Source organism: Macaca fascicularis, chromosome 6 (assembly GCF_037993035.2).
Source record: "Macaca fascicularis isolate 582-1 chromosome 6, T2T-MFA8v1.1".
NCBI lineage: Eukaryota > Metazoa > Chordata > Mammalia > Primates > Cercopithecidae > Macaca > Macaca fascicularis.
In genome coordinates this window covers 188,790,902-188,816,996 of record NC_088380.1, presented here as the reverse complement: position 1 = coordinate 188,816,996, position 26,095 = coordinate 188,790,902, and the positions used below count along the sequence as shown (strand labels likewise).

At 52.0% G+C, this 26,095-nt stretch overlaps 4 protein-coding genes across 4 annotated transcripts; all 4 read left to right on the top strand.

Annotated features, from left to right (window-relative positions):
- Window positions 1–4,450: 4,450 nt before the first annotated feature.
- On the top strand, window positions 4,451–5,782 carry LOC135971189 (double homeobox protein 4C-like). Its single transcript, XM_065546010.2, has one exon. It carries the CDS (start codon window positions 4,505–4,507, stop codon window positions 5,780–5,782), a length of 1,278 nt encoding a protein of 425 aa, XP_065402082.1. The 5' UTR covers window positions 4,451–4,504.
- Window positions 5,783–10,947: 5,165 nt separating this feature from the next.
- LOC135971188 (double homeobox protein 4C-like) lies at window positions 10,948–12,279 on the top strand. Its single transcript, XM_065546009.2, has one exon. It carries the CDS (start codon window positions 11,002–11,004, stop codon window positions 12,277–12,279), a length of 1,278 nt encoding a protein of 425 aa, XP_065402081.1. The 5' UTR covers window positions 10,948–11,001.
- A 5,165-nt stretch (window positions 12,280–17,444) lies between these two features.
- On the top strand, window positions 17,445–18,776 carry LOC135971187 (double homeobox protein 4C-like). Its single transcript, XM_065546007.2, has one exon. The coding sequence runs from the start codon at window positions 17,499–17,501 to the stop codon at window positions 18,774–18,776; it is 1,278 nt and encodes a 425-aa protein (XP_065402079.1). The 5' UTR covers window positions 17,445–17,498.
- Window positions 18,777–23,941: 5,165 nt separating this feature from the next.
- Window positions 23,942–25,273, top strand: LOC135971186 (double homeobox protein 4C-like). Its single transcript, XM_065546006.2, has one exon. It carries the CDS (start codon window positions 23,996–23,998, stop codon window positions 25,271–25,273), a length of 1,278 nt encoding a protein of 425 aa, XP_065402078.1. The 5' UTR covers window positions 23,942–23,995.
- The last annotated feature ends 822 nt before the right edge of the window (window positions 25,274–26,095 follow it).

The following is a 26,095-nucleotide window of genomic DNA, read 5'->3' as shown; positions in this document are numbered from 1 at the left end:
TACGCAAAATCCTAGGATATTCTTCAATCACTCACATAGGCTGAATAATAAGAACACTAGTATATAACCCAACTATCACAATTCTTTACTTCACCATAGACATCATCCTAACAACTACCATATTCCTGACCCTCAACCTAAACTCAAACACCACCACCCTCATACTATCCCACACCTGAAACAAATCAACCTGTCTAGCACCACTAAGAGCATCCACCCTCCTATCCCTAGGGGGCTTACCCCCTCTAACCGGCTTCCTACCTACATGAATTACCGTTCAAGAACTCACAATAAACAATCACTTTCTCATCCCCTCTATCATAATTATCAGAACTCTGCTTAACCCGTATTTCTCTATACGCCTAATCTATACCATCTCCCTAACACTATTTCCTACATCCAACAACACAAAAATAATATGGCAATTCGAAAACACAAAACCTACACTCCTTATTCCCCCACTCGTCATTGCCTCTACCCTTTTACTACCAGCCTCCGCCCTAATTTTGGCTATCCACTAGAAATTTAGGTTAAACAAGACCAAGAGCCTTCAAAGCCCTTAGTAAGTGTAAATACTTAATTTCTGAAGTACATAAGGACTGCAAACACCTACTCTGCATCAATTGAACGCAAATCAATTACTTTCATTAAGCTAAGCCCTCACTAGATCAACGGGACTCGAACCCACAAAAATTTAGTGAACAGCTAAATACCCTAATCAACTGGCTTTGATCCACTTCTCCCGCCGCAGGGAAAAAAGGCGGGAGAAGCCCCGGCAGAAACTTTTAAAGCTGCTCCTTTGAACTTGCAATTCAATGTGAAAATCACCTCCGGGCTGGTCAAAGGAGGACTAGACCCCTGTCTTTAGGTTTACAGCCTAATGCTTACTCAGCCACTTTACCCTTCCCTTCTCTCTATCTCTACCTATGCTCATCAACCGTTGACTCTTTTCAACAAACCATAAGGACATTGGGACTCTATACCTACTATTTGGTGCATGAGCTGGAATCCTAGGTACAGCTCTAAGCCTTCTTCTTCGAGCTGAACTAGGTCAACCCGGCAATCTACTAGGTAACGACCATATTTACAACGTTATTGTAACGGCCCATGCATTCATCATAATTTTATCCTTATAATTGCCCATGGACTCACCTCCTCCATCTATTTCTGCCTAGCTAACTCAGACTATGAACGTACCCACAGCCGTATCCTACTACTGTCCCGAGGACTTCAAACCCTACTCCCATTAATAACCTTTAGATGGTTCACAGCAAACCTTACTAATCTTGCCCTACCCCCCACTATCAACCTACTAGGTGAGCTCTTTGTAATCGCAGCCTCATTTTCCTGATCCCATATGACTATTGTACTAACAGGACTCAACATACTAATTACAGCCCTCTACTCTCTCCACATGTTCATCACAATGCAGCGAGGAACACTTACACATCATATAATCAACATAAAACCCCCCTTCACACGAGAAAATACGTTCGTATTTATACACCTCGCTCCAATCATTCTTCTATCCCTCAACCCCAATATCATTCTAGGGTTTGCTCCCTGTAAATATAGTTTAATCAAAACATTAGATTGTGAACCTAACTATGGAAGCTTATCACTTCTTATTTACCGAGAGAACCTGCAAGGGCTGCTAATCCATGCCTCCGTACTTAAAATTACGGCTTTCTCAACTTTTAAAGGATAACTAACAGCTATCCATTGGCCTTAGGAGCCAAAAACATTGGTGCAACTCCAAATAAAAGTAACAATCGTGTGTACCCCTGTTATAACAACAACCCTCGCCTCCCTAACTCTTCCAATTTTTGCCACCCTCATCAACCCTGACAAAACACGCTCATATCCAAATTATGTAAAAACAACTGTAACATATGCTTTTATTACTAGCCTTCTTCCAACAACTTTCTACATTTTCTTCAACCAAGAAACAACCATGTGAAGTTGACATTGAATAACAGCCCAGACATTAGATCTAACACTAAGCTTTAAACTAGATTACTTTTCCATAATATTTATTCCAATCGCACTGTTCATCACCTGATCCATTATAGAATCCTCGCTATGGTACATAAGCTCAGATCCAAACATTAACCAACTCTTCAAATATCTCCTTATCTTCCTCGCTGCCATACTAATTCCAGTTACTGCTAACAACCTTTTCCAACTCTTCATCGGTTGGGAAGGCGTAGGAATTAATATCCTTCCTCCTAATTAGCTGATGACACGCTCGAGCGGACGCCAACACAGCAGCCATCCAAGCAGTCCTATACAACCGTATTGGCGACATTGGTCTTATCCTAGCTATGACACGATTCCTCCTGCATTACAACTCATGAGGCTTTCAACAGATATTAGCCCTAAACTCCAACTCAAACCTCCTTCCACTAATAGGCCTTCTCCTAGCAGCAACAGGAAAATCAGCCCAATTTGGCCTTCACCCCGACTGCCCTCTGCCATAGAAGGCCCAACTCCAGTCTCAGCTCTACTTCACTCCAGCACCATAGTTGTTGCCGGAGTATTCCTACTCATCCGTTTCCACCCTTTGATAGAAAACTATACACTAATCCAAAACCTCACATTATGCCTGGGAGCCATTACTACTCTATTCAGAGCCATCTGTGCCCTCACACAACACGATATTTAAAAAATCGTGGCCTTCCCTACCTCAAGTCAACTAGGCCTAATAATAGTCACCATTGGTATTAACCAACCATACCTAGCATTCCTACACATCTGCACCCATGCCTTCTTCAAAGCTGTACTTTTTATGTGCTCCGGATCCATTATTCATAACCTAAACAACGAACAGGACATTCGAAAAATAGGAGGTCTGTTTAAAACACTGCCCCTCACCTCAACTTCCCTAGTTATTGGCAACCTAGCACTCACAGGAATACCTTTCCTCACAGGCTCCTACTCCAAAGATCTCATTATCGAAGCCACAAATACGTCGTATACCAACGCCTGAGCCCTATTTATTACTCTCATCGCCACCTCCCTAACAAGCGCCTACAGTACTCGAACCATTCTCCTTACCCTAACAGGACAACCCCGCTTCCCAGCCCTAATAAACATCAACGAAAACAACCCCGCCCTACTAAACCCAATTAAATAGGCAGTATAATCACGGGATTCCTTATCACCAGTAATATCCCCCCTACCTCACTCCCCCAGCCAACAACACCCTTCTATCTCAAACTCTCAGCCCTAGACGCAACTGCTCTCGGTTTCCTAACAGCCCTAGACCTCGCCCTTATAACCAACAAACTAAAAGTGAAAAACCCATCACAAATACTCAAATTCTCCAACATACTAGGATACTTCCCCACCACAGTTCACCGTATGATCCCCTAGCAAAACCTACTTATAAGTCAAAACTTAGCCCTCCTCTTATTAGACTCAACATGGCTAGAAAAATCTATACCCGAAATAATCTCACAAACACATATTACCGCTTCCACAACTGTAACCACCCAGAGAGGCATAATCAAACTCTACTTCCTCTCTTTCCTCATCCCCCCTATCCTGACCCTACTTCTAATAATATAACCTATTACCCCGAGTAATCTCAATCACAATGTATACACCAACAAACAATGTTCAACCAGCAACCACCGCTAACCAACGCCCGTAATCATACAAGGCACCCGCACCAATACAGTCACCTCGAATTAACCCCGACCCCTCCCCCTCAAAAATCACCCAGTTACCCATATTATTGAAATTAACCACCACCACTTCTTCATCCAAACTTAAAACCCATAAAACCAGCCCTACCTCCATCATTAATCCTACCAAAGGACCCCCTAGAACCTCAAGCCCTGAGCCCCATGTCTCAGGATACTCTTCAATGGCCATTGCTGTAGTATAACCAAAGACAACTATTATACCCCCCAGATAAACTAAAAATATCATTAAACCCATATAAGCCCCCCCATAATTGAAAATAATCACACAACCAATCACACCACTAACAATTAACGCTAAACCCCCATAAATAGGAGAGGGCTTAGGAGAAAAACCTACAAACCCCATAACCAATAATACACTTAATGTCGATAAAACATATGTCATTGCTTCCATATGGACTCCAACCATAACCAATGATACGAAAAACCATCGTTGTACCTCAACTACAAAAGCACCCATGATTCCACTACGCAAATCCAACCCAATCCTAAAAATCATCAACCACTCCCCCCACCCCACTCCCCACTTCCGGGGCTTCTCCGGCCCCACCCATACCCAGGCCACAGTGACCTGGGCCCTGTGGGTCCCGGCTTCCGAGGGCGGGCTTGCCCTGGGCTCCTCCGGCATTCCTGAAGGGGCGGAGCCTGTGGGCCTTTATAAGGGCCGCTGGCCGGCTGGGCCGGCCTCCTGGCCGGACCTGCTCGCCGTGCACGGGCCGACTGAGGGGCACTGGAGCCCGCCGGCCTCTCTCTGCCCGTGTCTGTCCGCGAAATTCCGGCCAGGTCTCCCCGCGATGGCTCTCCCGACACCCGGCGACGGCGCCCTCCCGGCGGGAGCCCGAGGACGAGGACGGCGAAGGAGACTCGTTTGGACCCCGAGCCAGAGGGAGGCCCTGCGAGCCTGCTTTGAGCGGAACCCGTACCCGGGCATCGCCACCAGGGAAGAGCTGGCCCAGGCCATCGGCATTCCGGAGCCCAGGGTCCAGATTTGGTTTCAGAACGAGAGATCGCGCCAGCTGAGGCAGCACCGGCGGGAATCTCGGCCCTGGCCCGGGAAACGCGGCCCGCAAGAAGGCAGGCGAAAGCGGACCGCCGTCACCCGGTCCCAGACCGCCCTGCTCCTGCGAGCCTTCCAGCAGGATCGCTTTCCAGGCATCGCCACCCGGGAAGAACTGGCCAGAGAGACGGGCCTCCCGGAGTCCCGGATTCAGATTTGGTTTCAGAACCGGAGGGCCAGGCACCCAGGCCAGGGTGGCGGGGCACCGGCGCACGCAGGCGGCCCGGGCGACGCGGCCCCCGGCGGGTGTCCCCCCGCTCCCTCGCCGGTCGCCTCCACCCACACCGGGGCGTGGGGAACGGGGCTTCCCGCCCCCCACGTGCCCTGCGCGCCCTGGACCCTCCCACCGGGGGCTTTCGTGGGCCAGGGAGCAGGGGCCGTCGCCCCGCTGCAGCCCAGCCAGGCTGCGCAGGCAGCAGGGATCTCCCATCCCGCCCCGGCAGGCGGGGATTGGGATTTTTCCTACGCTGCCCTGGCGACTCCGGAAGGGGCGCTCTCCCACCCTCAGACTCCCCGGGGGTGGCCTCCGCGCCCGAGCCAATGGCGGGGGGATCGGGACCCGCAGCACCACAGCCTGCCGGGCCCTTGCTCGGTGGGACAGCCTGGGCCCGCTGGAGCTGAGCCGCAGGGCCAGGGTGTGCTGGCGCCGCCCACGTCCCAGGGGAGTCCGTGGTGGGGCTGGGGCCAGGGGCCCCAGGTCGCCGGGGCGGCGTGGGAGCCCCAAGTCGGGGCAGCTCCACCTCCGGGGCCCGCGCCCCCGGAGGCCTCCGCGGGGCAGGAGCAGATGCAAGCCATCCGGGCGCCCTCCCCGCCGCTCCAGGAGCCTGGGCGCTCGTCTGCACTCCCCTGCAGCCTGCTGGATGAGCTCCTGGAGACCCCCGAGTTTCTGCAGCAGGGGCAACCTTTGCTGGAAACGGAGGCCCCGACGGAGCTGCAGGACGTGGGAGAGCCCGCTTTGCTGGAACCGCTACTCCTCAGCGACGAGGAGTACCGGGCTCTGCTGGAGGAGCTTTAGGACGCGGGGTTGGGGACGGGATCGGGGGCGGGGCGGTGGCCTCCCTTTCGCGGTGAGCACCTGGCTCGGTGTGGAGAGGCCTGTTTTCCCTCCGGGCTGACCAGCCTGGCATTCCTGCCTTCCCGGTCTGGGCGCGGCGGCGGCGGCCGGAGACTCCACACCGAGGAGAACTGAGCATCCATCCCGGGGATTCCAGAGCCGGCCCAGGTTCCAGGAGGGGGACCGTCTACTGCGCATGCGCGGCCGTGCGGGCAGCGGCCAAGGCTCTGGGAGCAGCCCCGGCAGAGCTCTCACGCTTTTCCACCACCCGACCCCCGCTTGATCCCCCACCCCACTCCCCAACACAGCGCGCGCGCGCGCGCCCGCGCACACGCACACACACCCCAAGACACCCACACAACCACACACCCACACACCCAAACACACCACCCCCACCCCCACCCCCACCCCCACCCCCACCGAAAGCACCACCACCGTGTTCTGCACTGGGCTGCCCTTGCCATCAAACTAGGAATAGCCCCCTTCCACTTTGGAGTCCCAGAAGTTACCCAAGGAACATCCCTAACTTCTGGCCTACTCCTCCTTACATGGCAAATACTAGCCCCCATCTCAATCATATACCAAATTCACCCATCAATCAACACCCATATCCTCCTAACTCCCTCTACCCTATCTATCACAGTAGGCAGCTGAGGAGGTCTCAACCGAACACAATTACGCAAAATCCTAGGATATTCTTCAATCACTCACATAGGCTGAATAATAAGAACACTAGTATATAACCCAACTATCACAATTCTTTACTTCACCATAGACATCACCCTAACAACTACCATATTCCTGACCCTCAACCTAAACTCAAACACCACCACCCTCATACTATCCCACACCTGAAACAAATCAACCTGTCTAGCACCACTAAGAGCATCCACCCTCCTATCCCTAGGGGGCTTACCCCCTCTAACCGGCTTCGTACCTACATGAATTACCGTTCAAGAACTCACAATAAACAATCACTTTCTCATCCCCTCTATCATAATTATCAGAACTCTGCTTAACCCGTATTTCTCTATACGCCTAATCTATACCATCTCCCTAACACTATTTCCTACATCCAACAACACAAAAATAATATGGCAATTCGAAAACACAAAACCTACACTCCTTATTCCCCCACTCGTCATTGCCTCTACCCTTTTACTACCAGCCTCCGCCCTAATTTTGGCTATCCACTAGAAATTTAGATTAAACAAGACCAAGAGCCTTCAAAGCCCTTAGTAAGTGTAAATACTTAATTTCTGAAGTACATAAGGACTGCAAACACCTACTCTGCATCAATTGAACGCAAATCAATTACTTTCATTAAGCTAAGCCCTCACTAGATCAACGGGACTCGAACCCACAAAAATTTAGTGAACAGCTAAATACCCTAATCAACTGGCTTTGATCCACTTCTCCCGCCGCAGGGAAAAAAGGCGGGAGAAGCCCCGGCAGAAACTTTTAAAGCTGCTCCTTTGAACTTGCAATTCAATGTGAAAATCACCTCCGGGCTGGTCAAAGGAGGACTAGACCCCTGTCTTTAGGTTTACAGCCTAATGCTTACTCAGCCACTTTACCCTTCCCTTCTCTCTATCTCTACCTATGCTCATCAACCGTTGACTCTTTTCAACAAACCATAAGGACATTGGGACTCTATACCTACTATTTGGTGCATGAGCTGGAATCCTAGGTACAGCTCTAAGCCTTCTTCTTCGAGCTGAACTAGGTCAACCCGGCAATCTACTAGGTAACGACCATATTTACAACGTTATTGTAACGGCCCATGCATTCATCATAATTTTATCCTTATAATTGCCCATGGACTCACCTCCTCCATCTATTTCTGCCTAGCTAACTCAGACTATGAACGTACCCACAGCCGTATCCTACTACTGTCCCGAGGACTTCAAACCCTACTCCCATTAATAACCTTTAGATGGTTCACAGCAAACCTTACTAATCTTGCCCTACCCCCCACTATCAACCTACTAGGTGAGCTCTTTGTAATCGCAGCCTCATTTTCCTGATCCCATATGACTATTGTACTAACAGGACTCAACATACTAATTACAGCCCTCTACTCTCTCCACATGTTCATCACAATGCAGCGAGGAACACTTACACATCATATAATCAACATAAAACCCCCCTTCACACGAGAAAATACGTTCGTATTTATACACCTCGCTCCAATCATTCTTCTATCCCTCAACCCCAATATCATTCTAGGGTTTGCTCCCTGTAAATATAGTTTAATCAAAACATTAGATTGTGAACCTAACTATGGAAGCTTATCACTTCTTATTTACCGAGAGAACCTGCAAGGGCTGCTAATCCATGCCTCCGTACTTAAAATTACGGCTTTCTCAACTTTTAAAGGATAACTAACAGCTATCCATTGGCCTTAGGAGCCAAAAACATTGGTGCAACTCCAAATAAAAGTAACAATCGTGTGTACCCCTGTTATAACAACAACCCTCGCCTCCCTAACTCTTCCAATTTTTGCCACCCTCATCAACCCTGACAAAACACGCTCATATCCAAATTATGTAAAAACAACTGTAACATATGCTTTTATTACTAGCCTTCTTCCAACAACTTTCTACATTTTCTTCAACCAAGAAACAACCATGTGAAGTTGACATTGAATAACAGCCCAGACATTAGATCTAACACTAAGCTTTAAACTAGATTACTTTTCCATAATATTTATTCCAATCGCACTGTTCATCACCTGATCCATTATAGAATCCTCGCTATGGTACATAAGCTCAGATCCAAACATTAACCAACTCTTCAAATATCTCCTTATCTTCCTCGCTGCCATACTAATTCCAGTTACTGCTAACAACCTTTTCCAACTCTTCATCGGTTGGGAAGGCGTAGGAATTAATATCCTTCCTCCTAATTAGCTGATGACACGCTCGAGCGGACGCCAACACAGCAGCCATCCAAGCAGTCCTATACAACCGTATTGGCGACATTGGTCTTATCCTAGCTATGACACGATTCCTCCTGCATTACAACTCATGAGGCTTTCAACAGATATTAGCCCTAAACTCCAACTCAAACCTCCTTCCACTAATAGGCCTTCTCCTAGCAGCAACAGGAAAATCAGCCCAATTTGGCCTTCACCCCGACTGCCCTCTGCCATAGAAGGCCCAACTCCAGTCTCAGCTCTACTTCACTCCAGCACCATAGTTGTTGCCGGAGTATTCCTACTCATCCGTTTCCACCCTTTGATAGAAAACTATACACTAATCCAAAACCTCACATTATGCCTGGGAGCCATTACTACTCTATTCAGAGCCATCTGTGCCCTCACACAACACGATATTTAAAAAATCGTGGCCTTCCCTACCTCAAGTCAACTAGGCCTAATAATAGTCACCATTGGTATTAACCAACCATACCTAGCATTCCTACACATCTGCACCCATGCCTTCTTCAAAGCTGTACTTTTTATGTGCTCCGGATCCATTATTCATAACCTAAACAACGAACAGGACATTCGAAAAATAGGAGGTCTGTTTAAAACACTGCCCCTCACCTCAACTTCCCTAGTTATTGGCAACCTAGCACTCACAGGAATACCTTTCCTCACAGGCTCCTACTCCAAAGATCTCATTATCGAAGCCACAAATACGTCGTATACCAACGCCTGAGCCCTATTTATTACTCTCATCGCCACCTCCCTAACAAGCGCCTACAGTACTCGAACCATTCTCCTTACCCTAACAGGACAACCCCGCTTCCCAGCCCTAATAAACATCAACGAAAACAACCCCGCCCTACTAAACCCAATTAAATAGGCAGTAGAATCACGGGATTCCTTATCACCAGTAATATCCCCCCTACCTCACTCCCCCAGCCAACAACACCCTTCTATCTCAAACTCTCAGCCCTAGACGCAACTGCTCTCGGTTTCCTAACAGCCCTAGACCTCGCCCTTATAACCAACAAACTAAAAGTGAAAAACCCATCACAAATACTCAAATTCTCCAACATACTAGGATACTTCCCCACCACAGTTCACCGTATGATCCCCTAGCAAAACCTACTTATAAGTCAAAACTTAGCCCTCCTCTTATTAGACTCAACATGGCTAGAAAAATCTATACCCGAAATAATCTCACAAACACATATTACCGCTTCCACAACTGTAACCACCCAGAGAGGCATAATCAAACTCTACTTCCTCTCTTTCCTCATCCCCCCTATCCTGACCCTACTTCTAATAATATAACCTATTACCCCGAGTAATCTCAATCACAATGTATACACCAACAAACAATGTTCAACCAGCAACCACCGCTAACCAACGCCCGTAATCATACAAGGCACCCGCACCAATACAGTCACCTCGAATTAACCCCGACCCCTCCCCCTCAAAAATCACCCAGTTACCCATATTATTGAAATTAACCACCACCACTTCTTCATCCAAACTTAAAACCCATAAAACCAGCCCTACCTCCATCATTAATCCTACCAAAGGACCCCCTAGAACCTCAAGCCCTGAGCCCCATGTCTCAGGATACTCTTCAATGGCCATTGCTGTAGTATAACCAAAGACAACTATTATACCCCCCAGATAAACTAAAAATATCATTAAACCCATATAAGCCCCCCCATAATTGAAAATAATCACACAACCAATCACACCACTAACAATTAACGCTAAACCCCCATAAATAGGAGAGGGCTTAGGAGAAAAACCTACAAACCCCATAACCAATAATACACTTAATGTCGATAAAACATATGTCATTGCTTCCATATGGACTCCAACCATAACCAATGATACGAAAAACCATCGTTGTACCTCAACTACAAAAGCACCCATGATTCCACTACGCAAATCCAACCCAATCCTAAAAATCATCAACCACTCCCCCCACCCCACTCCCCACTTCCGGGGCTTCTCCGGCCCCACCCATACCCAGGCCACAGTGACCTGGGCCCTGTGGGTCCCGGCTTCCGAGGGCGGGCTTGCCCTGGGCTCCTCCGGCATTCCTGAAGGGGCGGAGCCTGTGGGCCTTTATAAGGGCCGCTGGCCGGCTGGGCCGGCCTCCTGGCCGGACCTGCTCGCCGTGCACGGGCCGACTGAGGGGCACTGGAGCCCGCCGGCCTCTCTCTGCCCGTGTCTGTCCGCGAAATTCCGGCCAGGTCTCCCCGCGATGGCTCTCCCGACACCCGGCGACGGCGCCCTCCCGGCGGGAGCCCGAGGACGAGGACGGCGAAGGAGACTCGTTTGGACCCCGAGCCAGAGGGAGGCCCTGCGAGCCTGCTTTGAGCGGAACCCGTACCCGGGCATCGCCACCAGGGAAGAGCTGGCCCAGGCCATCGGCATTCCGGAGCCCAGGGTCCAGATTTGGTTTCAGAACGAGAGATCGCGCCAGCTGAGGCAGCACCGGCGGGAATCTCGGCCCTGGCCCGGGAAACGCGGCCCGCAAGAAGGCAGGCGAAAGCGGACCGCCGTCACCCGGTCCCAGACCGCCCTGCTCCTGCGAGCCTTCCAGCAGGATCGCTTTCCAGGCATCGCCACCCGGGAAGAACTGGCCAGAGAGACGGGCCTCCCGGAGTCCCGGATTCAGATTTGGTTTCAGAACCGGAGGGCCAGGCACCCAGGCCAGGGTGGCGGGGCACCGGCGCACGCAGGCGGCCCGGGCGACGCGGCCCCCGGCGGGTGTCCCCCCGCTCCCTCGCCGGTCGCCTCCACCCACACCGGGGCGTGGGGAACGGGGCTTCCCGCCCCCCACGTGCCCTGCGCGCCCTGGACCCTCCCACCGGGGGCTTTCGTGGGCCAGGGAGCAGGGGCCGTCGCCCCGCTGCAGCCCAGCCAGGCTGCGCAGGCAGCAGGGATCTCCCATCCCGCCCCGGCAGGCGGGGATTGGGATTTTTCCTACGCTGCCCTGGCGACTCCGGAAGGGGCGCTCTCCCACCCTCAGACTCCCCGGGGGTGGCCTCCGCGCCCGAGCCAATGGCGGGGGGATCGGGACCCGCAGCACCACAGCCTGCCGGGCCCTTGCTCGGTGGGACAGCCTGGGCCCGCTGGAGCTGAGCCGCAGGGCCAGGGTGTGCTGGCGCCGCCCACGTCCCAGGGGAGTCCGTGGTGGGGCTGGGGCCAGGGGCCCCAGGTCGCCGGGGCGGCGTGGGAGCCCCAAGTCGGGGCAGCTCCACCTCCGGGGCCCGCGCCCCCGGAGGCCTCCGCGGGGCAGGAGCAGATGCAAGCCATCCGGGCGCCCTCCCCGCCGCTCCAGGAGCCTGGGCGCTCGTCTGCACTCCCCTGCAGCCTGCTGGATGAGCTCCTGGAGACCCCCGAGTTTCTGCAGCAGGGGCAACCTTTGCTGGAAACGGAGGCCCCGACGGAGCTGCAGGACGTGGGAGAGCCCGCTTTGCTGGAACCGCTACTCCTCAGCGACGAGGAGTACCGGGCTCTGCTGGAGGAGCTTTAGGACGCGGGGTTGGGGACGGGATCGGGGGCGGGGCGGTGGCCTCCCTTTCGCGGTGAGCACCTGGCTCGGTGTGGAGAGGCCTGTTTTCCCTCCGGGCTGACCAGCCTGGCATTCCTGCCTTCCCGGTCTGGGCGCGGCGGCGGCGGCCGGAGACTCCACACCGAGGAGAACTGAGCATCCATCCCGGGGATTCCAGAGCCGGCCCAGGTTCCAGGAGGGGGACCGTCTACTGCGCATGCGCGGCCGTGCGGGCAGCGGCCAAGGCTCTGGGAGCAGCCCCGGCAGAGCTCTCACGCTTTTCCACCACCCGACCCCCGCTTGATCCCCCACCCCACTCCCCAACACAGCGCGCGCGCGCGCGCCCGCGCACACGCACACACACCCCAAGACACCCACACAACCACACACCCACACACCCAAACACACCACCCCCACCCCCACCCCCACCCCCACCCCCACCGAAAGCACCACCACCGTGTTCTGCACTGGGCTGCCCTTGCCATCAAACTAGGAATAGCCCCCTTCCACTTTGGAGTCCCAGAAGTTACCCAAGGAACATCCCTAACTTCTGGCCTACTCCTCCTTACATGGCAAATACTAGCCCCCATCTCAATCATATACCAAATTCACCCATCAATCAACACCCATATCCTCCTAACTCCCTCTACCCTATCTATCACAGTAGGCAGCTGAGGAGGTCTCAACCGAACACAATTACGCAAAATCCTAGGATATTCTTCAATCACTCACATAGGCTGAATAATAAGAACACTAGTATATAACCCAACTATCACAATTCTTTACTTCACCATAGACATCACCCTAACAACTACCATATTCCTGACCCTCAACCTAAACTCAAACACCACCACCCTCATACTATCCCACACCTGAAACAAATCAACCTGTCTAGCACCACTAAGAGCATCCACCCTCCTATCCCTAGGGGGCTTACCCCCTCTAACCGGCTTCGTACCTACATGAATTACCGTTCAAGAACTCACAATAAACAATCACTTTCTCATCCCCTCTATCATAATTATCAGAACTCTGCTTAACCCGTATTTCTCTATACGCCTAATCTATACCATCTCCCTAACACTATTTCCTACATCCAACAACACAAAAATAATATGGCAATTCGAAAACACAAAACCTACACTCCTTATTCCCCCACTCGTCATTGCCTCTACCCTTTTACTACCAGCCTCCGCCCTAATTTTGGCTATCCACTAGAAATTTAGATTAAACAAGACCAAGAGCCTTCAAAGCCCTTAGTAAGTGTAAATACTTAATTTCTGAAGTACATAAGGACTGCAAACACCTACTCTGCATCAATTGAACGCAAATCAATTACTTTCATTAAGCTAAGCCCTCACTAGATCAACGGGACTCGAACCCACAAAAATTTAGTGAACAGCTAAATACCCTAATCAACTGGCTTTGATCCACTTCTCCCGCCGCAGGGAAAAAAGGCGGGAGAAGCCCCGGCAGAAACTTTTAAAGCTGCTCCTTTGAACTTGCAATTCAATGTGAAAATCACCTCCGGGCTGGTCAAAGGAGGACTAGACCCCTGTCTTTAGGTTTACAGCCTAATGCTTACTCAGCCACTTTACCCTTCCCTTCTCTCTATCTCTACCTATGCTCATCAACCGTTGACTCTTTTCAACAAACCATAAGGACATTGGGACTCTATACCTACTATTTGGTGCATGAGCTGGAATCCTAGGTACAGCTCTAAGCCTTCTTCTTCGAGCTGAACTAGGTCAACCCGGCAATCTACTAGGTAACGACCATATTTACAACGTTATTGTAACGGCCCATGCATTCATCATAATTTTATCCTTATAATTGCCCATGGACTCACCTCCTCCATCTATTTCTGCCTAGCTAACTCAGACTATGAACGTACCCACAGCCGTATCCTACTACTGTCCCGAGGACTTCAAACCCTACTCCCATTAATAACCTTTAGATGGTTCACAGCAAACCTTACTAATCTTGCCCTACCCCCCACTATCAACCTACTAGGTGAGCTCTTTGTAATCGCAGCCTCATTTTCCTGATCCCATATGACTATTGTACTAACAGGACTCAACATACTAATTACAGCCCTCTACTCTCTCCACATGTTCATCACAATGCAGCGAGGAACACTTACACATCATATAATCAACATAAAACCCCCCTTCACACGAGAAAATACGTTCGTATTTATACACCTCGCTCCAATCATTCTTCTATCCCTCAACCCCAATATCATTCTAGGGTTTGCTCCCTGTAAATATAGTTTAATCAAAACATTAGATTGTGAACCTAACTATGGAAGCTTATCACTTCTTATTTACCGAGAGAACCTGCAAGGGCTGCTAATCCATGCCTCCGTACTTAAAATTACGGCTTTCTCAACTTTTAAAGGATAACTAACAGCTATCCATTGGCCTTAGGAGCCAAAAACATTGGTGCAACTCCAAATAAAAGTAACAATCGTGTGTACCCCTGTTATAACAACAACCCTCGCCTCCCTAACTCTTCCAATTTTTGCCACCCTCATCAACCCTGACAAAACACGCTCATATCCAAATTATGTAAAAACAACTGTAACATATGCTTTTATTACTAGCCTTCTTCCAACAACTTTCTACATTTTCTTCAACCAAGAAACAACCATGTGAAGTTGACATTGAATAACAGCCCAGACATTAGATCTAACACTAAGCTTTAAACTAGATTACTTTTCCATAATATTTATTCCAATCGCACTGTTCATCACCTGATCCATTATAGAATCCTCGCTATGGTACATAAGCTCAGATCCAAACATTAACCAACTCTTCAAATATCTCCTTATCTTCCTCGCTGCCATACTAATTCCAGTTACTGCTAACAACCTTTTCCAACTCTTCATCGGTTGGGAAGGCGTAGGAATTAATATCCTTCCTCCTAATTAGCTGATGACACGCTCGAGCGGACGCCAACACAGCAGCCATCCAAGCAGTCCTATACAACCGTATTGGCGACATTGGTCTTATCCTAGCTATGACACGATTCCTCCTGCATTACAACTCATGAGGCTTTCAACAGATATTAGCCCTAAACTCCAACTCAAACCTCCTTCCACTAATAGGCCTTCTCCTAGCAGCAACAGGAAAATCAGCCCAATTTGGCCTTCACCCCGACTGCCCTCTGCCATAGAAGGCCCAACTCCAGTCTCAGCTCTACTTCACTCCAGCACCATAGTTGTTGCCGGAGTATTCCTACTCATCCGTTTCCACCCTTTGATAGAAAACTATACACTAATCCAAAACCTCACATTATGCCTGGGAGCCATTACTACTCTATTCAGAGCCATCTGTGCCCTCACACAACACGATATTTAAAAAATCGTGGCCTTCCCTACCTCAAGTCAACTAGGCCTAATAATAGTCACCATTGGTATTAACCAACCATACCTAGCATTCCTACACATCTGCACCCATGCCTTCTTCAAAGCTGTACTTTTTATGTGCTCCGGATCCATTATTCATAACCTAAACAACGAACAGGACATTCGAAAAATAGGAGGTCTGTTTAAAACACTGCCCCTCACCTCAACTTCCCTAGTTATTGGCAACCTAGCACTCACAGGAATGCCTTTCCTCACAGGCTCCTACTCCAAAGATCTCATTATCGAAGCCACAAATACGTCGTATACCAACGCCTGAGCCCTATTTATTACTCTCATCGCCACCTCCCTAACAAGCGCCTACAGTACTCGAACCATTCTCCTTACCCTAACAGGACAACCCCGCTTCCCAGCCCTAATAAACATCAACGAAAACAACCCCGCCCTACTAAACCCAATTAAATAGGCAGTATAATCACGGGATTCCTTATCACCAGTAATATCCCCCCTACCTCACTCCCCCAGCCAACAACACCCTTCTATCTCAAACTCTCAGCCCTAGACGCAACTGCTCTCGGTTTCCTAACAGCCCTAGACCTCGCCCTTATAACCAACAAACTAAAAGTGAAAAACCCATCACAAATACTCAAATTCTCCAACATACTAGGATACTTCCCCACCACAGTTCACCGTATGATCCCCTAGCAAAACCTACTTATAAGTCAAAACTTAGCCCTCCTCTTATTAGACTCAACATGGCTAGAAAAATCTATACCCGAAATAATCTCACAAACACATATTACCGCTTCCACAACTGTAACCACCCAGAGAGGCATAATCAAACTCTACTTCCTCTCTTTCCTCATCCCCCCTATCCTGACCCTACTTCTAATAATATAACCTATTACCCCGAGTAATCTCAATCACAATGTATACACCAACAAACAATGTTCAACCAGCAACCACCGCTAACCAACGCCCGTAATCATACAAGGCACCCGCACCAATACAGTCACCTCGAATTAACCCCGACCCCTCCCCCTCAAAAATCACCCAGTTACCCATATTATTGAAATTAACCACCACCACTTCTTCATCCAAACTTAAAACCCATAAAACCAGCCCTACCTCCATCATTAATCCTACCAAAGGACCCCCTAGAACCTCAAGCCCTGAGCCCCATGTCTCAGGATACTCTTCAATGGCCATTGCTGTAGTATAACCAAAGACAACTATTATACCCCCCAGATAAACTAAAAATATCATTAAACCCATATAAGCCCCCCCATAATTGAAAATAATCACACAACCAATCACACCACTAACAATTAACGCTAAACCCCCATAAATAGGAGAGGGCTTAGGAGAAAAACCTACAAACCCCATAACCAATAATACACTTAATGTCGATAAAACATATGTCATTGCTTCCATATGGACTCCAACCATAACCAATGATACGAAAAACCATCGTTGTACCTCAACTACAAAAGCACCCATGATTCCACTACGCAAATCCAACCCAATCCTAAAAATCATCAACCACTCCCCCCACCCCACTCCCCACTTCCGGGGCTTCTCCGGCCCCACCCATACCCAGGCCACAGTGACCTGGGCCCTGTGGGTCCCGGCTTCCGAGGGCGGGCTTGCCCTGGGCTCCTCCGGCATTCCTGAAGGGGCGGAGCCTGTGGGCCTTTATAAGGGCCGCTGGCCGGCTGGGCCGGCCTCCTGGCCGGACCTGCTCGCCGTGCACGGGCCGACTGAGGGGCACTGGAGCCCGCCGGCCTCTCTCTGCCCGTGTCTGTCCGCGAAATTCCGGCCAGGTCTCCCCGCGATGGCTCTCCCGACACCCGGCGACGGCGCCCTCCCGGCGGGAGCCCGAGGACGAGGACGGCGAAGGAGACTCGTTTGGACCCCGAGCCAGAGGGAGGCCCTGCGAGCCTGCTTTGAGCGGAACCCGTACCCGGGCATCGCCACCAGGGAAGAGCTGGCCCAGGCCATCGGCATTCCGGAGCCCAGGGTCCAGATTTGGTTTCAGAACGAGAGATCGCGCCAGCTGAGGCAGCACCGGCGGGAATCTCGGCCCTGGCCCGGGAAACGCGGCCCGCAAGAAGGCAGGCGAAAGCGGACCGCCGTCACCCGGTCCCAGACCGCCCTGCTCCTGCGAGCCTTCCAGCAGGATCGCTTTCCAGGCATCGCCACCCGGGAAGAACTGGCCAGAGAGACGGGCCTCCCGGAGTCCCGGATTCAGATTTGGTTTCAGAACCGGAGGGCCAGGCACCCAGGCCAGGGTGGCGGGGCACCGGCGCACGCAGGCGGCCCGGGCGACGCGGCCCCCGGCGGGTGTCCCCCCGCTCCCTCGCCGGTCGCCTCCACCCACACCGGGGCGTGGGGAACGGGGCTTCCCGCCCCCCACGTGCCCTGCGCGCCCTGGACCCTCCCACCGGGGGCTTTCGTGGGCCAGGGAGCAGGGGCCGTCGCCCCGCTGCAGCCCAGCCAGGCTGCGCAGGCAGCAGGGATCTCCCATCCCGCCCCGGCAGGCGGGGATTGGGATTTTTCCTACGCTGCCCTGGCGACTCCGGAAGGGGCGCTCTCCCACCCTCAGACTCCCCGGGGGTGGCCTCCGCGCCCGAGCCAATGGCGGGGGGATCGGGACCCGCAGCACCACAGCCTGCCGGGCCCTTGCTCGGTGGGACAGCCTGGGCCCGCTGGAGCTGAGCCGCAGGGCCAGGGTGTGCTGGCGCCGCCCACGTCCCAGGGGAGTCCGTGGTGGGGCTGGGGCCAGGGGCCCCAGGTCGCCGGGGCGGCGTGGGAGCCCCAAGTCGGGGCAGCTCCACCTCCGGGGCCCGCGCCCCCGGAGGCCTCCGCGGGGCAGGAGCAGATGCAAGCCATCCGGGCGCCCTCCCCGCCGCTCCAGGAGCCTGGGCGCTCGTCTGCACTCCCCTGCAGCCTGCTGGATGAGCTCCTGGAGACCCCCGAGTTTCTGCAGCAGGGGCAACCTTTGCTGGAAACGGAGGCCCCGACGGAGCTGCAGGACGTGGGAGAGCCCGCTTTGCTGGAACCGCTACTCCTCAGCGACGAGGAGTACCGGGCTCTGCTGGAGGAGCTTTAGGACGCGGGGTTGGGGACGGGATCGGGGGCGGGGCGGTGGCCTCCCTTTCGCGGTGAGCACCTGGCTCGGTGTGGAGAGGCCTGTTTTCCCTCCGGGCTGACCAGCCTGGCATTCCTGCCTTCCCGGTCTGGGCGCGGCGGCGGCGGCCGGAGACTCCACACCGAGGAGAACTGAGCATCCATCCCGGGGATTCCAGAGCCGGCCCAGGTTCCAGGAGGGGGACCGTCTACTGCGCATGCGCGGCCGTGCGGGCAGCGGCCAAGGCTCTGGGAGCAGCCCCGGCAGAGCTCTCACGCTTTTCCACCACCCGACCCCCGCTTGATCCCCCACCCCACTCCCCAACACAGCGCGCGCGCGCGCGCCCGCGCACACGCACACACACCCCAAGACACCCACACAACCACACACCCACACACCCAAACACACCACCCCCACCCCCACCCCCACCCCCACCCCCACCGAAAGCACCACCACCGTGTTCTGCACTGGGCTGCCCTTGCCATCAAACTAGGAATAGCCCCCTTCCACTTTGGAGTCCCAGAAGTTACCCAAGGAACATCCCTAACTTCTGGCCTACTCCTCCTTACATGGCAAATACTAGCCCCCATCTCAATCATATACCAAATTCACCCATCAATCAACACCCATATCCTCCTAACTCCCTCTACCCTATCTATCACAGTAGGCAGCTGAGGAGGTCTCAACCGAACACAATTACGCAAAATCCTAGGATATTCTTCAATCACTCACATAGGCTGAATAATAAGAACACTAGTATATAACCCAACTATCACAATTCTTTACTTCACCATAGACATCACCCTAACAACTACCATATTCCTGACCCTCAACCTAAACTCAAACACCACCACCCTCATACTATCCCACACCTGAAACAAATCAACCTGTCTAGCACCACTAAGAGCATCCACCCTCCTATCCCTAGGGGGCTTACCCCCTCTAACCGGCTTCCTACCTACATGAATTACCGTTCAAGAACTCACAATAAACAATCACTTTCTCATCCCCTCTATCATAATTATCAGAACTCTGCTTAACCCGTATTTCTCTATACGCCTAATCTATACCATCTCCCTAACACTATTTCCTACATCCAACAACACAAAAATAATATGGCAATTCGAAAACACAAAACCTACACTCCTTATTCCCCCACTCGTCATTGCCTCTACCCTTTTACTACCAACCTCCGCCCTAATTTTGGCTATCCACTAGAAATTTAGGTTAAACAAGACCAAGAGCCTTCAAAGCCCTTAGTAAGTGTAAATACTTAATTTCTGAAGTACATAAGGACTGCAAACACCTACTCTGCATCAATTGAACGCAAATCAATTACTTTCATTAAGCTAAGCCCTCACTAGATCAACGGGACTCGAACCCACAAAAATTTAGTGAACAGCTAAATACCCTAATCAACTGGCTTTGATCCACTTCTCCCGCCGCAGGGAAAAAAGGCGGGAGAAGCCCCGGCAGAAACTTTTAAAGCTGCTCCTTTGAACTTGCAATTCAATGTGAAAATCACCTCCGGGCTGGTCAAAGGAGGACTAGACCCCTGTCTTTAGGTTTACAGCCTAATGCTTACTCAGCCACTTTACCCTTCCCTTCTCTCTATCTCTACCTATGCTCATCAACCGTTGACTCTTTTCAACAAACCATAAGGACATTGGGACTCTATACCTACTATTTGGTGCATGAGCTGGAATCCTAGGTACAGCTCTAAGCCTTCTTCTTCGAGCTGAACTAGGTCAACCCGGCAATCTACTAGGTAACGACCATATTTACAACGTTATTGTAACGGCCCATGCATTCATCATAATTTTATCCTTATAATTGCCCATGGACTCACCTCCTCCATCTATTTCTGCCTAGCTAACTCAGACTATGAACGTACCCACAGCCGTATCCTACTACTGTCCCGAGGACTTCAAACCCTACTCCCATTAATAACCTTTAGATGGTTCACAGCAAACCTTACTAATCTTGCCCTACCCCCCACTATCAACCTACTAGGTGAGCTCTTTGTAATCGCAGCCTCATTTTCCTGATCCCATATGACTATTGTACTAACAGGACTCAACATACTAATTACAGCCCTCTACTCTCTCCACATGTTCATCACAATGCAGCGAGGAACACTTACACATCATATAATCAACATAAAACCCCCCTTCACACGAGAAAATACGTTCGTATTTATACACCTCGCTCCAATCATTCTTCTATCCCTCAACCCCAATATCATTCTAGGGTTTGCTCCCTGTAAATATAGTTTAATCAAAACATTAGATTGTGAACCTAACTATGGAAGCTTATCACTTCTTATTTACCGAGAGAACCTGCAAGGGCTGCTAATCCATGCCTCCGTACTTAAAATTACGGCTTTCTCAACTTTTAAAGGATAACTAACAGCTATCCATTGGCCTTAGGAGCCAAAAACATTGGTGCAACTCCAAATAAAAGTAACAATCGTGTGTACCCCTGTTATAACAACAACCCTCGCCTCCCTAACTCTTCCAATTTTTGCCACCCTCATCAACCCTGACAAAACACGCTCATATCCAAATTATGTAAAAACAACTGTAACATATGCTTTTATTACTAGCCTTCTTCCAACAACTTTCTACATTTTCTTCAACCAAGAAACAACCATGTGAAGTTGACATTGAATAACAGCCCAGACATTAGATCTAACACTAAGCTTTAAACTAGATTACTTTTCCATAATATTTATTCCAATCGCACTGTTCATCACCTGATCCATTATAGAATCCTCGCTATGGTACATAAGCTCAGATCCAAACATTAACCAACTCTTCAAATATCTCCTTATCTTCCTCGCTGCCATACTAATTCCAGTTACTGCTAACAACCTTTTCCAACTCTTCATCGGTTGGGAAGGCGTAGGAATTAATATCCTTCCTCCTAATTAGCTGATGACACGCTCGAGCGGACGCCAACACAGCAGCCATCCAAGCAGTCCTATACAACCGTATTGGCGACATTGGTCTTATCCTAGCTATGACACGATTCCTCCTGCATTACAACTCATGAGGCTTTCAACAGATATTAGCCCTAAACTCCAACTCAAACCTCCTTCCACTAATAGGCCTTCTCCTAGCAGCAACAGGAAAATCAGCCCAATTTGGCCTTCACCCCGACTGCCCTCTGCCATAGAAGGCCCAACTCCAGTCTCAGCTCTACTTCACTCCAGCACCATAGTTGTTGCCGGAGTATTCCTACTCATCCGTTTCCACCCTTTGATAGAAAACTATACACTAATCCAAAACCTCACATTATGCCTGGGAGCCATTACTACTCTATTCAGAGCCATCTGTGCCCTCACACAACACGATATTTAAAAAATCGTGGCCTTCCCTACCTCAAGTCAACTAGGCCTAATAATAGTCACCATTGGTATTAACCAACCATACCTAGCATTCCTACACATCTGCACCCATGCCTTCTTCAAAGCTGTACTTTTTATGTGCTCCGGATCCATTATTCATAACCTAAACAACGAACAGGACATTCGAAAAATAGGAGGTCTGTTTAAAACACTGCCCCTCACCTCAACTTCCCTAGTTATTGGCAACCTAGCACTCACAGGAATGCCTTTCCTCACAGGCTCCTACTCCAAAGATCTCATTATCGAAGCCACAAATACGTCGTATACCAACGCCTGAGCCCTATTTATTACTCTCATCGCCACCTCCCTAACAAGCGCCTACAGTACTCGAACCATTCTCCTTACCCTAACAGGACAACCCCGCTTCCCAGCCCTAATAAACATCAACGAAAACAACCCCGCCCTACTAAACCCAATTAAATAGGCAGTAGAATCACGGGATTCCTTATCACCAGTAATATCCCCCCTACCTCACTCCCCCAGCCAACAACACCCTTCTATCTCAAACTCTCAGCCCTAGACGCAACTGCTCTCGGTTTCCTAACAGCCCTAGACCTCGCCCTTATAACCAACAAACTAAAAGTGAAAAACCCATCACAAATACTCAAATTCTCCAACATACTAGGATACTTCCCCACCACAGTTCACCGTATGATCCCCTAGCAAAACCTACTTATAAGTCAAAACTTAGCCCTCCTCTTATTAGACTCAACATGGCTAGAAAAATCTATACCCGAAATAATCTCACAAACACATATTACCGCTTCCACAACTGTAACCACCCAGAGAGGCATAATCAAACTCTACTTCCTCTCTTTCCTCATCCCCCCTATCCTGACCCTACTTCTAATAATATAACCTATTACCCCGAGTAATCTCAATCACAATGTATACACCAACAAACAATGTTCAACCAGCAACCACCGCTAACCAACGCCCGTAATCATACAAGGCACCCGCACCAATACAGTCACCTCGAATTAACCCCGACCCCTCCCCCTCAAAAATCACCCAGTTACCCATATTATTGAAATTAACCACCACCACTTCTTCATCCAAACTTAAAACCCATAAAACCAGCCCTACCTCCATCATTAATCCTACCAAAGGACCCCCTAGAACCTCAAGCCCTGAGCCCCATGTCTCAGGATACTCTTCAATGGCCATTGCTGTAGTATAACCAAAGACAACTATTATACCCCCCAGATAAACTAAAAATATCATTAAACCCATATAAGCCCCCCCATAATTGAAAATAATCACACAACCAATCACACCACTAACAATTAACGCTAAACCCCCATAAATAGGAGAGGGCTTAGGAGAAAAACCTACAAACCCCATAACCAATAATACACTTAATGTCGATAAAACATATGTCATTGCTTCCATATGGACTCCAACCATAACCAATGATACGAAAAACCATCGTTGTACCTCAACTACAAAAGCACCCATGATTCCACTACGCAAATCCAACCCAATCCTAAAAATCATCAACCACTCCCCCCACCCCACTCCCCACTTCCGGGGCTTCTCCGGCCCCACCCATACCCAGGCCACAGTGACCTGGGCCCTGTGGGTCCCGGCTTCCGAGGGCGGGCTTGCCCTGGGCTCCTCCGGCATTCCTGAAGGGGCGGAGCCTGTGGGCCTTTATAAGGGCCGCTGGCCGGCTGGGCCGGCCTCCTGGCCGGACCTGCTCGCCGTGCACGGGCCGACTGAGGGGCACTGGAGCCCGCCGGCCTCTCTCTGCCCGTGTCTGTCCGCGAAATTCCGGCCAGGTCTCCCCGCGATGGCTCTCCCGACACCCGGCGACGGCGCCCTCCCGGCGGGAGCCCGAGGACGAGGACGGCGAAGGAGACTCGTTTGGACCCCGAGCCAGAGGGAGGCCCTGCGAGCCTGCTTTGAGCGGAACCCGTACCCGGGCATCGCCACCAGGGAAGAGCTGGCCCAGGCCATCGGCATTCCGGAGCCCAGGGTCCAGATTTGGTTTCAGAACGAGAGATCGCGCCAGCTGAGGCAGCACCGGCGGGAATCTCGGCCCTGGCCCGGGAAACGCGGCCCGCAAGAAGGCAGGCGAAAGCGGACCGCCGTCACCCGGTCCCAGACCGCCCTGCTCCTGCGAGCCTTCCAGCAGGATCGCTTTCCAGGCATCGCCACCCGGGAAGAACTGGCCAGAGAGACGGGCCTCCCGGAGTCCCGGATTCAGATTTGGTTTCAGAACCGGAGGGCCAGGCACCCAGGCCAGGGTGGCGGGGCACCGGCGCACGCAGGCGGCCCGGGCGACGCGGCCCCCGGCGGGTGTCCCCCCGCTCCCTCGCCGGTCGCCTCCACCCACACCGGGGCGTGGGGAACGGGGCTTCCCGCCCCCCACGTGCCCTGCGCGCCCTGGACCCTCCCACCGGGGGCTTTCGTGGGCCAGGGAGCAGGGGCCGTCGCCCCGCTGCAGCCCAGCCAGGCTGCGCAGGCAGCAGGGATCTCCCATCCCGCCCCGGCAGGCGGGGATTGGGATTTTTCCTACGCTGCCCTGGCGACTCCGGAAGGGGCGCTCTCCCACCCTCAGACTCCCCGGGGGTGGCCTCCGCGCCCGAGCCAATGGCGGGGGGATCGGGACCCGCAGCACCACAGCCTGCCGGGCCCTTGCTCGGTGGGACAGCCTGGGCCCGCTGGAGCTGAGCCGCAGGGCCAGGGTGTGCTGGCGCCGCCCACGTCCCAGGGGAGTCCGTGGTGGGGCTGGGGCCAGGGGCCCCAGGTCGCCGGGGCGGCGTGGGAGCCCCAAGTCGGGGCAGCTCCACCTCCGGGGCCCGCGCCCCCGGAGGCCTCCGCGGGGCAGGAGCAGATGCAAGCCATCCGGGCGCCCTCCCCGCCGCTCCAGGAGCCTGGGCGCTCGTCTGCACTCCCCTGCAGCCTGCTGGATGAGCTCCTGGAGACCCCCGAGTTTCTGCAGCAGGGGCAACCTTTGCTGGAAACGGAGGCCCCGACGGAGCTGCAGGACGTGGGAGAGCCCGCTTTGCTGGAACCGCTACTCCTCAGCGACGAGGAGTACCGGGCTCTGCTGGAGGAGCTTTAGGACGCGGGGTTGGGGACGGGATCGGGGGCGGGGCGGTGGCCTCCCTTTCGCGGTGAGCACCTGGCTCGGTGTGGAGAGGCCTGTTTTCCCTCCGGGCTGACCAGCCTGGCATTCCTGCCTTCCCGGTCTGGGCGCGGCGGCGGCGGCCGGAGACTCCACACCGAGGAGAACTGAGCATCCATCCCGGGGATTCCAGAGCCGGCCCAGGTTCCAGGAGGGGGACCGTCTACTGCGCATGCGCGGCCGTGCGGGCAGCGGCCAAGGCTCTGGGAGCAGCCCCGGCAGAGCTCTCACGCTTTTCCACCACCCGACCCCCGCTTGATCCCCCACCCCACTCCCCAACACAGCGCGCGCGCGCGCGCGCCCGCGCACACGCACACACACCCCAAGACACCCACACAACCACACACCCACACACCCAAACACACCACCCCCACCCCCACCCCCACCCCCACCCCCACCGAAAGCACCACCACCGTGTTCTGCACTGGGCTGCCCTTGCCATCAAACTAGGAATAGCCCCCTTCCACTTTGGAGTCCCAGAAGTTACCCAAGGAACATCCCTAACTTCTGGCCTACTCCTCCTTACATGGCAAATACTAGCCCCCATCTCAATCATATACCAAATTCACCCATCAATCAACACCCATATCCTCCTAACTCCCTCTACCCTATCTATCACAGTAGGCAGCTGAGGAGGTCTCAACCGAACACAATTACGCAAAATCCTAGGATATTCTTCAATCACTCACATAGGCTGAATAATAAGAACACTAGTATATAACCCAACTATCACAATTCTTTACTTCACCATAGACATCA

Coding starts and splice junctions, on each gene's coding strand:
- LOC135971189 (XM_065546010.2), top strand. CDS start 4,505: ATGGCTCTCCCGACACCCGGCGACGGCGCCCTCCCGGCGGGAGCCCGA.
- LOC135971188 (XM_065546009.2), top strand. CDS start 11,002: ATGGCTCTCCCGACACCCGGCGACGGCGCCCTCCCGGCGGGAGCCCGA.
- LOC135971187 (XM_065546007.2), top strand. CDS start 17,499: ATGGCTCTCCCGACACCCGGCGACGGCGCCCTCCCGGCGGGAGCCCGA.
- LOC135971186 (XM_065546006.2), top strand. CDS start 23,996: ATGGCTCTCCCGACACCCGGCGACGGCGCCCTCCCGGCGGGAGCCCGA.